Raw genomic sequence first — 19,907 nt, 5'->3', positions numbered from 1 at the left:
ACTTTTCCTGCTAGGGGAAAAAGTATTCTTTCTACTTTTTTTTTTTTCGCTGGGGAATACTTTTAATATTTTTGGGGCAATTGCAACTATTAATGGCAACATTTCTTAGGCAGGAGCATAAAAGAAAATATTTCTTGCCAAGTGCAAGTTCTCATAGGTGTCCATTGTGAGATATTACAACAAGCAAAGATTTTTTTCATGTTTGCTCAAGGAATAGGCATGTAAAATGACTGACTAACATGACTGATACAAGATAGGGGGATACAGTCATTTAAAAATGACAAACCATATCTGCAAAACTAACTAAAATGGAAAATGGGGTGAATGCTAATAGCATATGCATAATACATGAGTGGCATAATGATGTGACATAGGGGCACATTTACTAGGGGTCTAATATCGAGGGTTAATTAACCCTCGATATTCGACTGTCGAAGTAAAATCCTTCGACTTAGAATTTCAAAGTCAAAGGATTTACCGCATTTAGTACGATCGAAGGATCGAAGGAAAAATCGTTCAATCGAACGATTAAATCCTTCGAATCGAACAATCTTTTTTAAAGAGACAGTTGTTCGACTATCAAATGGTCGAATAGTTGAATCGTTCGATTCGAAATCGTAGTCGAAGATCGAAGTAGCCAATTCTAAGTATTTTTTATTCTATCCCTTCACTCAAGCTAAGTAAATGTGCCCCATAATGATATGAATCTCTGATAATGCTAAAATATACAGCTAATTTAGCTGAAGAATATGCCAAAATAATGGACACATAGGGGCATATTTATCAAGGGATGAATTTCGAATTCGAAAAACTTCAAAATTCAAATAGACCAACCGAAAATAAGTCAAAGTTTTATTTTTGGCTGAATAGGTCAGTTTTCGATTGAATAGGTTTGTATTCGAATCATACGAAGTCCACCAATTGACTCCAAATAGGTTCTAGGAGGTCCTCAATAAGTTAAAATAGCAAATCGGCAGGTTTTACATGTTAAATGGTCGAAGTCAAATTTTTAAAGAGACAGTACTCGAATCTAATTTGGACTATTCCCTAGTCGAAGTACACAAAAAATAACTCAAAATTTTATAGTAACATAGTAAGTTAGGTCAAAAAAAGACAAACGTCCATCAAGTTCAATCTTTTAACTTTTTTTAACCTGCCTAACTGCCAGTTACAACAGTAACAACCCCACCTGAAGCCTCTCCAATATGCCTCAGAGGGGGAAAAAATCCTTCCTAACAAAATGGCAATAGGACTAGTTCCTGGATCAACTTCTACTATGAGCTATCTCCCATAACCCTGTATTCCCTCACTTGCTAAAAAGCCATCCAACCTCTTCTTAAAGCTATCTAATGTATCAGCCTGTACAACTGATTCAGGGAGAGAATTCCACATCTTCACAGCTCTCACTGTAGAAAACCCCTTCCGAATATTTAGGCGGAACCTCTTTTCTTCTAATCGGAATGGGTGACCTTGTGTCAGCTGGAAAGTCCTACTGGTAAATAAAGCATTAGAGAGATTATTATAGGATCGCCTTATATATTTATACATATTTATCAGATCTCCCCTTAAGCGCCTCTTCTCCAGCGTGAACATCCCCAATTCGGCCAGTCTTTCCTCATAGCTAAGATTTTCCATACCTTTTACCAGCTTAGTTGTCCTTCTCTGTACCCTCTCTAATACAATAATGTCCTGTTTGAGTGATGGAGACCAAAACTGTACAATAAACTTACCAGTTCTCTATAAAGAGCACTGCCGTGAACCTGCCCCATGCCCCTTTTAATACACATCTGTTTTATAAACACTTATAGAATTGCTGTTTTGCATGATTCAGATCGTGCCAGCATACACAAATATATATGTGTCATTGTACAAAAGAGGACATTTTGTGAGTAAACTGGCCACAGAGTTTCCTATGAACAGCGTCACATGCAAGTATTCAGTCATATTGAATGGCAAGTCTTGTTTAAACTCCGTTTTAATAACATACTGTGTATATTTCTTTTTTTTTCTAAATCTGCCTTAGTACGCAGAGAACCTATATATATATGTATATTTATGAAACTGCAATTAAAAGTACAATGCAAAATATTTCAGATCACTATCGCTCTTATTCCCACCTCACAGTGTGCTGATGTCAGATAACTTTGTCACGTGTGCTATGGCTGTGAGAAACCAATGCTCTTTTGAACTCACAGAATGAGAATAAAAACAGCACTGCTGATTTGTATTAGGTTTTAAACTAACATTATTTATTGAACATTAATCTAACATTTGGATCGTTTTGAACACTTGGTTATATTATAAACAATGCTGAATAAATAATTGGCACAGAGAATTCAATAGCCTTGTGTGTCTTTATATTTAAACAGCTGACAAAGATCTGCGTATTTATTACACAAATATAGAGCTGTATTAGAGCTGCGAGTGTCTTTAAAGGAGCACTAAAGCCTAAAGTAGGCTAGAAATGTTTTACATTAAGTTTTGGGCTTCTGTACCTGCCCAAGGCAACCACAGCCGTTTAGCAGTGAAGATCTGTGTCTCCAAAGTTGCCCCAGTAGCTCCCCATCTTCTTGTCTGCTGATTCTCTGCACATGCTCTGTGCTGCTGTCACTTACTGAGCTTAGGGACCCACTCACAATAAACAGTACACATAGAATATAAATGTCACAGTACCATGTGTAGTTCCGTGCAACAAAGGGTCCAGTCACAGAAATTATTTCTTGCAGCAAAATAACTGGTTTATTTACAGTGAACAGTTGCAATAAAGTTATTTTCAGGCACTTTGAATGTCAAGCAGAATCCCCTTTCAGAAGTGAAATAGGCAAGGTTACCTCGCTCCTGGGGCAAATCCTCCCATCAAGTAGAGCTTTGTGTGCAGGGATACTCAGCCTGGGGTCTTGTATTTTGCCACCCTGACTGGTCCTCAACTCACCAACTGAAATCCCTGCACTAGTGGTGGACTCACCACAGGGTCCTAGCCTACTATTTCTCCTCGTTGGAGCGGAAGCTGCTCACTATCTTCCCTGAGCTTTCCACTTGCTCCTAGAGCAACTATGACAAAACTGACTAGCACTATATAACTCTTTCTAACTTTTACCAAAACTGCAGCCCTGGCCCTATAACACCTCAAGCTGCTCTTTTAAAAACGCTATATTCACGGACAATGACCACACTAACAAACATCTCATTTGCTTCCCATTTACAAATATTTTTGCACAAATGTGGAGCAGAGAAGCATAATATTTATGCATTTAGGAGAAAATGTGCAAAAAAATATAATAGAATAAAGGTGTGATGTGCTACTTTAAAAAGTCCCTGTATGGTTGTTCTGCTGATATAAAATCTATAATAATGAAATGCATGCAACATTTTATTTTAGCAGTATGACCAGTAATACAAGCTAATAAAAATATTATTTCAATGAAAATCAATAAAGTCTCATTTACAAACGCAAGTGCAGCATGAAATGTGCAATTTCAAGCAAGTCACCAAGTTTTTAACCACAATACAGCATCTTATGCTCTAAAATGTGTTCATTTGTGCACTTTGATTTAAAAAGACTAGGCTTGAAATCTTTGGTGTTTGGATATTGCCAGTTCTGGCACCAACACCACCTGTTTCTTTAGGTGCAAGGATATTGCGTCTACTGATGCAGGCCACTTGGGAAGCATGGATCTACCGCAACCTCTCGCTCCAGGGTTCCCCTGCATGGATGCACTTGCACTCAATTTGGAACAGGAGACAGGACAGAGGCAGCATTGCTGAGCACAACAGTAGAAATGTAGGGACTTTAGACAAAAGTACCTTTAGAACAATGGCTTCAATTTGTTGCAAACACTTTATAAAGGACCCCTATAGAGGTAGCTGTTCAGACAAAATATGTATTTCACTTACGTAGTGATCCAGTGCCACATTCAAATGTCATATAATGTTATTTATCTTAAAGATGCTGATCTTGTTGTTTTTTATACATATTGTACATATTGTATTGAGCTGCTGTGCATATTAAAAATGTACTATTTAGTATTTATGCAAAAATTACATTATTTTGCCCACACAGGAGTTAAGTATTTTTGCGTGTGTGGGTGGGGGGTAATGTGTGACTGTATACCTATTACATTAGTGGTAACCAATAAAACGCGCCTGTCATGTGACTTGTGTATATTGCTCCCAGGATGCTCCCTGATTTAATGCAGTACAGGCTGTCTCAGGCTATTTCTCCTTAAGTAATTTAACACAGAATCGCGGAATGATACATGCATACCCTGGGGATTGTACTGTATATGAACAAGGTATCTCTAGATCAGTTGGTAAAGCGTAATCATTAGGCTTACATCAGAAATACACACATTTTCTTATAGTCCCAGGGAAGTTTAGTGCTTTTAGATTCTTAAAAGAGCAGGAAGTGGAACAGTGATCATCGGTGAGCTTCTTAACATGCAACCCAAAAGAAAACCTTTAAGGAAAGTTACACTTCTTTACCATGAGGAGGTCACAAAACAAACCAACATCTATAGCAGGAAATAGAAATAGGATTGAAAGCTCAAAGGCTCAATATACAGTATTATGAAACTATTTATATGATCCTGCAGTGTCACATTATTCACAGAGGGTGTAGTTTTAGAATAATTTTTACTAAATACAAAATGCTACACGGGGAAGCAGCAAGCTGTGAAAGTGAAGAAAAAAAATAAATAAAAAATCTATATTATAACTTAAAGCCCCTCTTGAATTTGCATTTGCTTAAATCTCATAGATTGAGGTATTTAGTGATCAAACATGACAATGTCTTGTAAAAGAATTACTGATATACAGTGCCTTGTTCTTAAACTGTACATTTAAGTTTAAAAATCCCAGTAGTTTCAATTGCTTTTAAAACTATTAGATGATGAATTTCTGTTGCATAAGATAATGGTGCTATCGTTTAGCTGTTTAGCTGTGGAATTTGTGGATGGTTTATCTAAAAATAATAAACTGGAAACGTGTATTGTTATAGTTTGTGCTGTTGGGATGCATTGGGTCATCTTGTTTGGTAGAGGTATTGCATTGCTCTTACTAAAAATGTTTTAGTCTATACAGACTGATTTTCTCATGTCTTGGTGCTTCCTGTTGTCATATCCTTATACTTTGGTCTTCAGTATAAATCAGTGGAGTTCAGTTTCAGTGACTTATCATTTCATCTGCTTAAAGCACATGCTTGGTGTCGGCAGTGATGTTCTTCATATGTATAGTAACAGTCATTCAGTTTCCCTTTGGGCAGCTTGCTGGTAGGTAAACCATGGTTACTTATGATTCTTTCTGAACAGAAATTTTAACATGGTGTTTTAGTACTTTTTCAAATGTAAACTAGGGATCTTAAATGATTCCCTGCAGTTTTGATGTTAACATAACATTTCAGGAATTAAGGATCTGGAAGAACTTGTATCCTCATTCCAGCATGGAAAAATAACTTGTTAAATTGGACAAGAATAGTGTTTTTTACCAATAGATATGAATCTATCTTCATCTTTCCTATATATTCACTGCTTAAAAGGGTAACAGTGATAATCGCAATGCCTACACTCTTTACATGTCTTAATAGCAATTTGCAGGATTCTTTTTTCTACTTGGCGGGCAGAAATTCTATTATCTATGCCTAAAAGTGTCCATATTTGAAATGATTTGATTGGACAAAGTGGCTAATTTTGACCTAAAATAAAAATAATAAATAATTAAAAAAATAAGCATAAAAAAAGATTCATTGTAGAATGTCTGAGAATACCATTGTTGACATAAAATGAAAAGTTAATTTCAAGGTGAACTGTAAATAAGGTGACAGGTTGATTGTCTGATCCATTTGGCTATGGATGGCCACTTGTTGCCTTTTTATATTTTATTTGATTACTAGTATGATAGTAAAGATTCTAATCTCTGTATTTCCAGGCCTTTATCCTCCAGAGAACGTGACTTTTGAATGGGAAAACCAGATACTTTATATTTATACAAATTATCCAAAACTAAAAAATACAAAGCAGCCACTCCATCATCTTTGCTTTGAACTTCAAATGCAGATCAAAAGCAGCACTGCAATCAATTGGGAGGTAAGGTTAAGTCTCAAACCAGTAATAACCACTTTAACCAAACATAGAGGAGATCTGAGTTTTTAAGTCATAGGCCATAGGAGGTGAGGCTATTTTGCAAAAAGTCAAATGTTGTTCCTATTGCTGTAGGAGTAGGAAAAAATGGAACTGAAATGAAAGCTGCACTGATTCTTTATTTTAAGCTTTCAAAACAACAAAGCTCATTTACTAATGGCAAGTTCTGGCTAAATTGGTCTCACTCTTTTGTTATGAAATAGTTGCTGTTATAAGTGCATGCATAGGTATCACATTTATTAGACAGGGAGATATTATGCTTTCCGTAGGGCCTCTGAGAAGAATATAATCAAGACCTTTATAAATAGAACCAATTGTAGATATTATTTTTAAATAGGATTAAACGTGACCTTCAGGGGGAACACTTGCTTGCTAGTGCTGCAGAAAGTTATCTTTGGAAATAATGGGTCAGATTCAGTTCAGTGAGAAAACGTTTTCTCACTGAATTGAATCTGGCCCAATGGTGGATATTCACATCAAAATGGTAAAAGTGTGACTGCAGAAGCAGTTTGATATTATCTTATGGCTCCAAAAGATGGTGTTTTTTGCATTTTTTTTGGCTGTTCATTATGGAACCAGCTATTGCTAAATAGGTAGATTTTTAAACAAAAAAACCAAAACAGGAATTAGATTACAAATGTTTGGGCTTTGTGACCATCCCAAGGCCACCCCTCCCTTTAGCAGTGATCACCTATTTCGCCAAAGATACCCCAGTACATTCAGACATTGTTTTCTGGTGAAACATAGATTGTGCTGTGTGCTCTGGACTGTTGTCAGACTGAATGACTCTCAATATACAGCACTAAGGAGAATGTGAAGTATAATTTGCCAGATGTGCCTTTTAATTCAGTTAAAGAACATGGTCAATCTTCAATCCATTATTACAGTGCAGCCCATTAATTTAGAATGAAACATTTACAATACTTTATGCTGCAGCACTGATGCAAATTGTGCAATTCACAGTTTTTTTTACAGTCACTCAGTGAACTAATTCTTAATAAGCTCTGCTTGTTGCACAACTGATTCTGCACACCAGAATCTCTTTTAGCGTTACACTATAAAGAGCTCAAAATTAATTATATCACTTCCCACTACCAATTTGACCCTCTGATTAAAGGAAGAGTAGCTACCCGTAAAATCATACACCCACCCAAGTCATACACCCACCCAACTATAAAGTTACAACCTCCTTTGTTTTGTAGATCAACTAAAGAAAATTCTCTTATATGCATGTATAACATCTAGTCAACCATAAAATAAAGAAAAAAATTCCCAATTCTTACTTATTTAGACACAATCAAGTACCTGCATTAATCAACTATTAAAATTGGTCAGTGCTTTTTTTTAAAGTGCTAGTGCTTTTTCAAATTTTACCAATCTCAAATTCATCATCAAGATGCTCTATTAGCTTTGTGATCAAAAGTGACTAATGTCCAATTCAAGAATTGGAAGGTATTATTTTTATTGTTCAACATTTTTAACAGTGCTTTACAGAGATTATACATCATTCACATCAGGCCCTATTTCAGTTGAAAATTACTATTAAAAAGGAGCCATGTATATTGAGTTGTTGCTCCTCACATCAGAATTGTTAACCTTATCCCTGTGTTTTTAGTCTGTACCTGTGAACACTATTAGATCTATTTACTTGTCTTTTGTATAGGAGCTGATAGTGCTATCAGAGTGTGGAGAGTCAACATTATTTTACTGTTCCATTAATAACCCAAGCTTTGACCCTGAAAAATGCTACCTAATAAGAGTCAGACTGGAAGTTTCAGACACGTGTTTATATGGGCAAGATCGGCAAAGTGACTGGGGACAGTTGATATTCTCAAAGAATGGCACTTTTTTAGGTAGGTTTCATTTTTTCCCGCATGTTTTGAAACAATGAAATTCGAGATTTATAAATGTGAATTTAATGCTTATTGAAATTTAAAAAAACGTGTCTTTCTACTGCCAGACTCCTGCCCCGTGGAACGTGTATCAAACAGGCTGATTGTTCTACTTGCCACTATTCTGCCACTGTTAATCTGTGTCGTAGCTTTACTGCCATGTACAATTAAAAGGTAAGATTTCTGAAAATGTTGGATAGAGCAAGCACATCATTAATATATACACACGTGAAATCCCACGATTGGCCTGTTACAACTTTACCACTAGTTCTATATGCAGATTAGACTACAACTATGTAAAATGTAAAAGTGATTTATGCAACTTTCACACGGTTAAAATCATAATTTCCTAACCAAGTACTTATCGAGGAAGGTAAGTACAAAGAAGAGCCTCCCAATCCAGTAAATTGTGCATTTATAGTGTTTTTTTCACATATCACTATGTATCCTTATGAAGGTAACAAAATACAAACTGGATGAAAAGCGTTTAACAAGGGGTAAAAATGTAGTTCTCTTGTAATGTTTAAGTATGGTCACTAGATGGTAGCAACCCCTAAGATTATAGCCAGCTATGATTCCCCTGGGAATTTTCCCTGAGACCTAAAGACAATATTAAAAAGGCTGGTAAATGTTTATTACCTATTTTGAATAGACAAAACCTGAAGGGTTGACACCTAACATTGGCAAGGTCAACGTGTGTACAGACTGTTGTTAGGGACAGCTATTGATAAATTGGATTTGGCAAGGTCCACGTGTGTTCTGGCTGGCAATTGTCTGGGATAGCTATTGGTGGGGTTAGACCTATTTTATTGGTGAATGTAACAATCAGGGGGCAATGTGGTGTCTCAAGAGTCACAGATTGTAGTATTTGGAGCAGGAACCAAGGGGGGAGCAAAAGCACAGGTAGATCATACAGCAGGTAGGTATGCAGGGTAAATAAAGCAAACAAGACAAAAGCTAGAGGTCACAATGAAGCACAAAGGGGGTTAAGCAATTTTAGAGTTTTGGTGCAGGTAAGGTAAACAGGCACACTGGGTTCAAAGTTCAGGCAGGTTAAGCTTTAGGGGATATTACTGCAATTATTCTCAGCTGAAGGACCCACCACAGGCCAGGGAGAAGCATGAAGCATAAACAGCATGAAGGGAACCCACTTGGAGGAGTAATTTCTGGGGTTTAAATAACAAACCAGGTAGGCCAGCAGCATTGTCAGTAAGATGAACATAACAGGGGGTCAGACTGAAGTGCTTAAAAGCAAGGAACAGAATGGGATTCACAGTAGCTGATCCCAGTTAGAAGAGCCAGGGCAGGCAAGGTACACAGACTGCATGGGTAGATTTTATATATGTGATAATCCAATGCATGTAGCCGCTACAGTAGAGGAAATGTCAGAGAAACCCAGAGCACAAGGCCTTGGGTTCAAAACCAACAGCACTAAACATTACAGTGAGAAGTAGCCAGGCTAGTCAGTGTGGTCAGCTCTGAACCCTCAAAAGAAGAAGAGAAGTGTGATTAATTATACTTGCGTATGTGTCATTAGTCAGGCATAACAAAGAGTAGGTTTAGGCTGGATCGTGGAACCCAAGTAGCTTAAAGTTGGGTTAGAAATGGAATTCTGCATTGTAACCTGGACACAACATCACAGGAGGTGGCCTCTGTGAAGCTTTCTCCAGTTCTACCACTCGGCTGTAACCAGGCCGCATTGAGGCATTGGGATTAATCTCTGTGTATGTGAATAACTGACAGTGAGCAAAAACCTTAATGTAGACCCTTAATGATGGGAAGGCTAGGGCAATGTCCATGACTATGGATAAGTGGTGCAATAAAGTTAATTAAAGAGATACTGACACCAGAAATTGAACTCTCTTTTACATCTATCATACTATTGCCTTTGAAAGCTACTTATAACTTTGCCATAAAGTATTTGCACAATTTTACATTACTTGTCTGATGCCCCATGTTCCTGTATGAGGGGGCTGCCATATTTGTGCAGCAGGAGTCCGTTAGCATTAGAAACTCTAGCTGACAGGCTGAGATGAGACAGTCAGTTTGGCAAAACTACAAATTTAGAGACTATTTTTGCAATTTTCATTTTTTCAGTTTTCTTCGTATCTTTCATTTTTCTATTTTTCCTATCTAATTTTGGACTCTACAATAAATGTGTCTCTAATTTAATGTTTTTCCTTCATACTATTGTTAACCAGTGGATGGTAATCTAGTTGATTATTTCACCTTTAAAAGCACTTTTGCACCCAGATCCACTATGCTTGACAAAGGGGCATGCCCCGAAACATTGCACTTCCGCAATAAAATTTTTTTGCAAGGTTTTAACTGCAGCAGCAGTCTTGTGTGCCAGTGTGTCTATTTTCTAGGTTGGCAAAACAGTCAGGTTTAGAAACTTCAACTAACAATTACTTACAAAAACAAACCTGTCAGCAAAAACGATCATCATGACTTATAAGTAACTTTTAATGTACATTCATATTTTAAAAAGTAATTTTTTAGTGTCAGTATCACTTTAATTAACGTTTCCTGATATGTTCATTTATTAGCAAATGGTTCCCTAATGCTGAGACTTCTTTCACCCTTCTTTATATATCCACAGTTCCTCTAAATCAAGGAGGCTATGCCCCCCCCCCCCAACCAAGAAGCTAAAACCGCTTACAAAGGGTGGTAACTACTTTGGCCAGTGTATTACACACCTCAGAATAAAAAAAATATATAAAGCTTTGTTTTATCTCTTGAAAAAGAAGAGCAGCCAACTGAACACAGTGGTTACACTGGTCAGTCCAGCAACATACTGTATTTCATCATTAGACCAGGCTGTTGACACTCCTTCCCCATTCTGTGTAAGTGGATTAACTGTACATACAGTAGCATGAAATATCTAATGAGTTTCTTAAGAAAGTGCAGTGATCTGCATATGAATTGGTGTTAAATAGTAGTGCACCTGATTTGTGTTGAATTCTGACAGTGCTTCCTATGTAGTTATCTAAAAAGGAATTTTTTCTTCTGTTGTGATTTCACAATACTGTCAAAAATAGTTTGTGTATATAGGATGATACTCATGCACAGAGCATATGTCACAAGGACTCTTTCATTTGTTATGATGCCAAACTTCCGGACATCTAGCTGTGGCAATTTTTTAATTAACCTGAAAATGCATCTGACTCCTTTGCTTCTTCTTGTCCTTCATCCTTGTTATCATCTCTGTTCCTGTTAAAGAGAGGCTGGTGAAGTTAACCCCCTCTGGTGTTGATTTGACCTTCAGCACTAACAAAAAGCAGCTGGCTACGTTCCCTCTTCTTGTCCATCATCCGTGTTATCATTTCTGCTTTTGGTAACCGGTCCACCTGGGTAATCACTTCGCAACGAGAAGTTGGGGGAATCAACAGGTTTTTTTTCAGTGTTTTCATTTCCACTTGATAACCGGTGTCTCCTATGATAGTGAGATCAATCTTGGGCACAGGTATAATGCATTCTCTGGAATGGGGAAGCTATTTTTCAAGGTATTTTGTTTTAAATAACACTTAATAAACGCTATGGCCAATCTGACTTCTTGCCATTTAAAGGGAAATAAAAATCCTTTGAAACTTCTACCTCCAAATAAAAGGGCACTATTTGATTACAGGGCACCCAGCAATAGTCATGCCTTTGAAACGGCTTTCTGCACCTGCATTCTCTCAGGAAAGAAACTCTTTGCTGATTGCTGATTTGCACATGTACATGATCAGCTCCTAGCCTGGGTATGATCAGTAATAAAAACTTGTGGGAAAGAGTAAGGCAAATGTTCCAAACTGCCTGAATTCATGCGTGCCCAAAATGCAAGATAGAAGAGATTGGTATTGAAAGGGAGATATTGCAGAGTCAAGCTGAAATAAAATAAAGGAAATAGCTTGGGGCAGGGATGTTATTGCCTTTTAAATAACTATATTATTGTTTTTTTCTGCCATAGTTGGCTGCAGTTTACCTTAAAATTATTTAAAGGGCATGTAAAGGCAAAAAAATAAAATGCAATTTTTACTTTCTTTAATGAAAAAGAAACCTATCTCCAATATACTTTAATTAAAAAATGTGTACTGTTTTTATAATTTTCAGATGGTCCCTAACTGCTCTGAAGGGAAACAATCATACTTATGAACAGCAGGGGGAGCCACCGTCTTACTTCCCAGCCATGCAGAACTCAAGCAGCTTTGTTTGTTTCCCTGTAGAGCAGTTGGCGACTGTGTAGAGATTTGTATTGGATTTCATTTTTGCCTTTACTTCCCCTTTACTGTTTACGACTCCAGCTGCAGGGATAAAGATCATGGAGTCATATATAAACAGACAAACTGGGATTCTATTTGGAGGATTATTTTGCTGCAGCCACTGGTTCTGCAGAGTTGGAGATAGTTTGTATTAAACAATACAAAAACTATAAAATCCACATTAGATCACATGACGACACAGGACCCAGTGCAATCTGCCTATTCTGATTATTAATCAGTCTTGCTGTATCGTCTTCTGGCAGATATTATTTGACTTGTGCTGTTTTGATCATTTATGATGATCCCTAAGCAGCCCATACCACACTGAGCATGTGCACAGTCTTGGTCTTGCAAGGATGTTTAACAAAGTTGGTTTAACAAGTTTAACAAGATGGTGAACCCCTGTGACCAAATTTAAAAGCATATATCATGTGTTTGATTGGGCTTGTGGTGCAGTAAGTTCATGTTTTTGTTTAGTATATAAAATACAGCATTTTTAGCCTTATTCTAATTTAGACTGTATGTAAAGTTGCATCAACACTCCAGGAATTAAATTGATAGTTTGCCTCCTAAATATTGTTTCGGATGGAACTTGGAATGCTATCTACACAAATACACAAGATGATGGGGCACATTTAGGAGACAATCAATATCCTTCTGTCACTTATTCAGTTGCAATTCTTAGAAATAAAAATATATGTGCTTTTGGTTGGCATAGGAGTTATTTCTATGTTAGGAATTCAGATGGTTCCAAAATGCATAGTATCAAAAGCCCTTTTCGTATTTTTATTTGCATCAATTTTAGTTCAACTGTGCCATTTTAAAAAATGAAAGCTAGTACCAAAGGGATACTAACAACATAATCATGAGTTAGAAGTTGAAAAGACATTTTGACATAGCTTGGTTTTGTGCATGGAACCTAAGTTAGTGGAGATACTGTAGATCCAGAGTTAAAAACTTTGTATGTGAGCCTATTAACACTAGGTATGTAGATGCAGGTCCTTGGTTCACCACAGTATCGCAGACTTTATAAATGATGGACTCATAGAATATGCAAGAGAATAAAGGTTTCCTTTGTACACAAAATATGGGATTCAGGTGATCAAGAACCAGCACCTTCCCTTCTGTCACTTTCACAATTCTCCTCTAATTCTGGCAGAAACACACATTTAACAGGAGTTTAAAAGTTTTTGATGGTCATTGGCTCATCTACATCCAAAAGTGCTATTGGCAACTTATGCTTTTCCCACAGTGAGATTTAATAGGTTCCACTCAGTCCTTCCTGCCTTCTGCCCCAAACTCGGCACTACTGTGTGTATTGATGTAGGGGAACCTTGGAGCTACCACTATCTTCTGACCATGCAGTAGCTCCAGGGTTCCCTTTGTGCCCTTCATCAATAGGCACAGCACACTTGCGCCTAAGAGTCAAATGCAGATGTCACTTGCATGGCAAATGCTGGAAAATACACCAGCAAACTCTGGAAATGATGCCAGGCAGACTTTGAAGATATTCAGTGCAACTGTGCCCAACGTGACAAAGCACAGTACAGTTGTGTCCATTTTGCAGAATTGTGTGCAGTTGTAGTAAGCACACTGCAATTGTGTCAAGGGAATCACCCATTTATGTCTACAATGAAGGCTCATTGTTGGAAATAAAATAGTGATTGCACTCAAAATTGTGCCCTTTTATGTTTATGACTTGTCCTATCACATTTATAGCAGTGATATAATTTACAGGAAAGTTATTTTCTTAACAGGATAAAGAAAAGGTTGTTTCCTATAGTACCTGATCCAAAACATAAATTCACTGGCCTTTTTGAAGATCACAGTGGGAATTTCCAGGTAGCAACAGCTTTTTATACTGTTAATTTTTTTTTGGGGGGGGGAGTCACTTAAGGCCTCCCTAACCTATGGGGAGCTCAAGACCTGGTGTAGTGCATACTTATGCCTATACCTGCACCTATCTATCCAGGATCATTAGAGACTGAGATACACATGGTCAGCCAATTCAATGCTCAAAAAAAAAAGGGACAAACCAGTGCTCCAAATAATGGAGAGAGCATTCATGATAATAGATTTCATACATGCAGCTTAGATTAATAAACTACAGATGAAGCCACTTGGATTTGTGAGTTAAATGCGTCATGACTCAGAGTTAATTGAAGAAACTGTGTTATCTAAAGTTATCTTAACTCATTTAATGCATTTAACCTTTTCATTAGCATACCAAAGCACCATTGTTCACAATGGTGAATGCTTTAATTAGATGGGATGTTGTGTCACAGTTTTCTGTGTTAAATGAGATAAATGGGATATCTGTGTTTAGTTATTCTGTGTCAAACAGACAAACCAAAGTGGCTGCATCTGTACATGTCCAATACAACATTTTGACCTAAGAAGGAAAACTGTATCCTGACTTCTAAAGGTCATTAGTCATTGGATGAATATGGTTAATCATTCACATATTTTTGTACAATAGCTATTAATATCAGTAATCTTGTCTATTATTAGTCACTGAAAACTCTCACTTTTATTACATTTCCCCATAGTGTAAAAATGAACCATAAAGCGAAAGTACCGTATATACTCGAGTATAAGCCGACCCGAGTATAAGCCGAGGTACCTAATTTTACTTACGAAAACTGGGGAAACTTATTGACTCGAGTATAAGCCTAGACACAACTAAGACCGTTAGACAAGCAGGATCCTTTTGTTTATTTGTATTTGTAGATAGATATATTTAATAATAATATTAGTTAAACCTTTGCGTTTTAAAAAACCAATATGGGATTGCAGCCGTTCTCCATGGCTTGGTACCATTAATACCATTCTGTAGTTTCATAAAAGAAAAAATGTTAAAATGATATCCCCTTTGTTTAGTCTTTTAATTTAAAAAGCACCAAGGTATTTTACTGCTTTGTATGACTGGGAACTGGCAAACAAATCAATATTAAAGTGTATTCTGGTCATTCTCACGTGAGTTCCAGTATAAACATTGTGATTTTATGTTTTGAAAATTAGAATTATTAAAAATGACAGACAAAGCAGACAAGTAGCACCTGCAATATTTTACAATTTTAGCACTGTAGCTGCATCAGTTTTTGTGTGCAAATAAGTGGCAAAATAACGTGGTGAGAACAAACAGCGCAATGGTGGGAGCAGCAGCGTGATCAGTGGGGAATCTACATCAAAACCCACATGATCTGTAACGTCAGCGTGTGCTACTGAGTCAGTGTGTGCTACTGAGTCAGCGTGTGCTACTGAGTCCCATGCCCCTGCACCTCGGTTGGGGCCAGCAACCCATCCATGGGGCCCCCGATCCTGAGGAGCCAACCGGGAACACCCCCCTCCCAGCCAGAAACAATGATGCTTACCCGTGGCGCAGGAGGAGCAGCAGCGCGCAACTTTGCGCAAGGAGTGTGGAACGATAGCGATACCGGCTGAAGTGCGGGTGGTGCGCACGCTGACGTTACAGATCATGTGGGTTTTGATGTAGATTCACCACTGATCGCGCTGCTGCTCCCACCTTTGCGCTGTTTGTTTTGGGGGTGCGAGATCAAAATGTGCTGCTGCGAGTCTGCTGCGAACCTTCCCAGCGTTTCCCTGCAGGTAAGAAACTTCCCACAGAGGAGGGGAAAGCTTGGTTGGAGCTTTGGCGGAATGTGCACTGCCACTGACCCGAGTATAAGCCGAGGTAGAATTTTTCAGCACATTTTTGGTGCTGAAAAACTCGGCTTATACTCGAGTATATACGGTAAGCTCATTTTGCCCTTTTTCCCCTTTGCCCCACTCCAAGGGGCAAATTCACTAAGATTCGTAGTTGCACCAGCGTCCGCTTCGCCGCACTTCACCACGCTTATTTTCGCCAGCGCTACGCAAATTCACTAAAATCCGAAGTTGCGCTCAGGTGAAGGGGAAGGTTGCGTAGTTGCACTAGCGTTAATTCGCCAAGCAAAGCGATGTTACGCTATTGATGCTTAATTTGCATACGGCGCCAAATTGAAGTTACAATGGAGGTATATGTAGCACCAAATACATTACACTACACAAGCCTGGGAAACCTTCAAAACAGCAAATAAAATTTTTATTTTGCCCTACACACGTGCCCACTGTATAGTTAAGGTGCCATGAGTTAGGAAATGTAGGGGGGAAGGAGGGTAGTCCCAAAATTTTTTTCGATCTTTTTCACCTATCATCCATAAAAAAAGAAAAAACGCCAGCGTTTTTTGTGACTTAGAAAACTTTTTTTGAAGCAATCCCTATCTACTCTATTGCACTTCGCCTGGTCTGAGGTGGCGAAGGAAGTCTGGCGTAAAAGGTAGCGTTCAGAAAAATGCGCGCGTCAGTGAAATTGCGTAGTTACGTCCGTTGCGCAAATTCGCCAGGCATAAGGGTGCGAAGTAACACTAGCGAATTTACGCCAGTGTCCGTTAGTGAATCAGTGAATTAATGAAAATGCGCTACGCTAGCGAATTAACGCTAGCGTTAAGCGCTTCGTCCTTTCGTGAATTTGCCCCCAAGAATGATATTGAGGAGTGCTTATGTACTGACCTTTAATGTAATTAAATACAAAGACTTACAATTTCATTGAGATTAAACCTTCTTCCTTCTATACTCAAGGGATGGCACTGTGTGCAAGTTTTATTATATGGTTGCCATATATAATTAAACCATATTATTATAAATTCCCCTATGCACCTCTTTTCCAATGTAAATGATTCCCCCTTAACAAGTCACTACCCAGTGGAGCTTACAATTAAATGTTCCTATTTTACACATACTATGGTAAACTATACAGTATTAGGAACCAAATAATCTTGTTTTTGTATTTGCTCTTCTGTGCACCTTCCTTATTTTAGGGATGCCCTTTTTAAATAATGAACTGCACTGCATATTCTCGATAGGGATTTATCAGTGTTTTGTAAAGAGAAAATCTGGCTCTTTCTTGGGAAAAAAGTGAAGTGTATGAAAACTTTCCATAACATATCTACTACAACACCAGTGTTTAACTTCCTGAAACATTTTAAGCATAAAAAATACACTTCTTCATAATATATTCTCCATAAACCCATGACTATAAGTCATGCAGACTACCCTAGAAACTGGAAAGAAATCATGCCCAGTAAGGAATACTGATACATGATGCCAGGACATTTAGCTCTTTATATAATAAAAATGAACTAACATCAATAAAAGATACATTTTTTCATGTTTAAATAATGTAAAGAAATTTTCTTGTTTGTAGCAATGGGTGAAAAAGGAAAAAGATGAACTTCTAGCTACACGTATTGATGCCTTAGAAGAAGAAGAAGAAGAAGTAGAAGAAGAAAAAGAAGAAGAAGCAGAACTAATTGTTGAAAAATGGGAGACTGAAGATGACATTCAACTGGAAGAAAATGAAGCTTGCCGGGAAAATCCCTATACTGATGAAGAACAAGCTGAAATCATAATAAGTCATGCTCAAACACAAATAGAGACTATCCCTGATATTTGCATTGCAAATTTAACATTTCCTATGAATGATAGGATGTATATAATGCTTTGACTTGAATTATGAAAATGTTTTGCTCAGAGAAAGAGTATTGTTATAGTTGTTGCATTTTTGGGGGAAACAGGGAGGATAACCAAAGCATCTTTTTAGGTCTATGGAAACAGGAGGATGTAAGAGAACATAGAGAATGTAATGAAGTTATAACACTGATGGGCAACCACAACGTTTAGGTTTTTGAGCCATCATTGCTTGCTTTTCATGGTACAAGACTTGTTAAACATGCACTTAACATGCTATATGTGATTGGAAACGTTATGAATGATAGGATGTATAGTAAGACGAGTTTATCATACTGCATTGTGGGTACTACCTAAAAAGGTGCATCACACGTAAACAGACAGGGTCGGTTGGACAGTACAAGAAAATATTATTTGCAGCATTGTTGGCTTTGGAAAAAGACAAAAATGAAATCATATTCAAGAGGGTTTCTAGAAATTAAACTATAGTCATGAGTAATTATATTGTTCAATGCAATTAGTAGAAAGCTGGGATTTAAAGGTGTTGTTGAGTTCTGAGATGTGTTCTGAGTAGTGATATTCTGTTTTTTGAGCTATTTAGCTTTTTATTTGGCAGTTCTGGCGGCTATGGTCCAAATTACCCTAGCAACCATGCATTGATTTAAATAAAAGACTGGAATATGAATAGGAGAGGGCCTGAATAGAAAGATGAGTAATAAAACGTAGCAATAACTACATTTGTAGCCCTACAGAGCATTGTTTTTTTAGATGGGGTCAGTGATCCCTATTTGAAAGCTGGAAAAAGTCAGAAATAAAATGGAAATAATTAAAAACTATAACAATAAATCATTATGACTAATTAAAAAGTTGCTTAGAACTGGACATACTTTAAGGTTAACTTAAAGGTGGACCACCCTTTTAAATGAAATTCTGTCATTGCTCTTTGCTCTGACTTTCAAGGAAATATGTCTCTATACCAAGGCAAATGAAGCAGCTTTAGATTCATATATTCCCCAGCTTGCCTGGGTTTGCAGCAAGCTAAAGATGGTGCAGCCTACATCGATCCATCTGGTACAAAGTGCATGTGACCCATTGAAGTGGAAACATGGGTGAACTGTGCATGCCATTCACTTAACTCTGCCCACTCTGTACATCTTCTGCAATACAGGTGGGTGTGCTTTCATTGCTGTAACCACAGAAAGACTTACATGAATGCTTCTAAACTAGAAATATAAGGTAGTAAGACAATGTTTTAAGACTATCATTTCTTTGTTACCTGTTTAGACATAATTTAGGCAAAGGTGGGTTCTCAGAATGTTAAGACAAATTTAATGTATCCCTCTATGTTAAAATTGTTTTGGACTTTAATATTTTTCATATTGTGAATGGTAAATGTGTTTGAAAATTGATTATATACTGTATGTATTACAGGGGACAGAGAACCATATTGGGATACACTGAACACTGATATTTTTTTACTCCAGGAAAGCATTACCTCTACTCAATAGGTAGAGCTGGACTGTATCTTTATTACCAGAAGGATAAGAAAATGAAAATCGAAACACTATCTGTTCTTTTAACTGTATGTTTCAGCCCATTGTACAGTATTTTGGCCTATTTTTGACTAAAAAGCATCCATGATTGATTCCTGTGGTTCCCATTTACTTGAATGCACAAGAAAGCATCAGTAATAAAGACTTTGGTAATTTGAAGAGACCCTGGACCCATAATGAATACATTACCTGTTTAGTACTACTGTGAAGAATAGTATACCTACTTCATACCATAGGAAGAATGATTTTCATCTGGAATACTTGATAGCAAGCAATATCATATTTTTTATTAGATGACATTCGAGTAATTTCAGAAGCTGTGTCATATATAAATTAGATCTGGGAAGAGTAATATCCGATGTCTGACACAGGACGACTTTTATGATTGATTTGTTGGTAGGGTGCAAAATGGACTTTGAGCAATAAAAGGCATTTGTAATTATATGCACTGAATGGTGATAGATCCATGGATTTTCATTTAGGTGCTGGGAAAAAAATAGGCAACCTGCTCATATTAAGCAAGGATACCTGCAATTTTTAAAGCTTTAAGATAACTATACAAAAAATTCTACTCAA

General features: G+C 37.3%; 1 protein-coding gene across 1 annotated transcript; it reads left to right on the top strand.

The window, feature by feature from the left end:
- The first annotated feature begins 5,212 nt into the window (after positions 1–5,212).
- Positions 5,213–18,414, top strand: LOC121399655 (cytokine receptor-like factor 2). Its single transcript, XM_041581194.1, has 6 exons — positions 5,213–5,267; positions 5,923–6,090; positions 7,808–7,987; positions 8,095–8,200; positions 14,028–14,112; positions 17,516–18,414. The coding sequence occupies exons 1-6, from the start codon at positions 5,213–5,215 to the stop codon at positions 17,813–17,815; spliced, it is 894 nt and encodes a 297-aa protein (XP_041437128.1). The 3' UTR covers positions 17,816–18,414.
- Positions 18,415–19,907: the final 1,493 nt, after the last annotated feature.

Source organism: Xenopus laevis, chromosome 2L (assembly GCF_017654675.1).
Source record: "Xenopus laevis strain J_2021 chromosome 2L, Xenopus_laevis_v10.1, whole genome shotgun sequence".
In the NCBI taxonomy this organism is placed as follows: domain Eukaryota; kingdom Metazoa; phylum Chordata; class Amphibia; order Anura; family Pipidae; genus Xenopus; species Xenopus laevis.
Note: the sequence above shows the minus strand (reverse complement) of the source record. Positions and strands in the feature narration are given on the sequence as shown.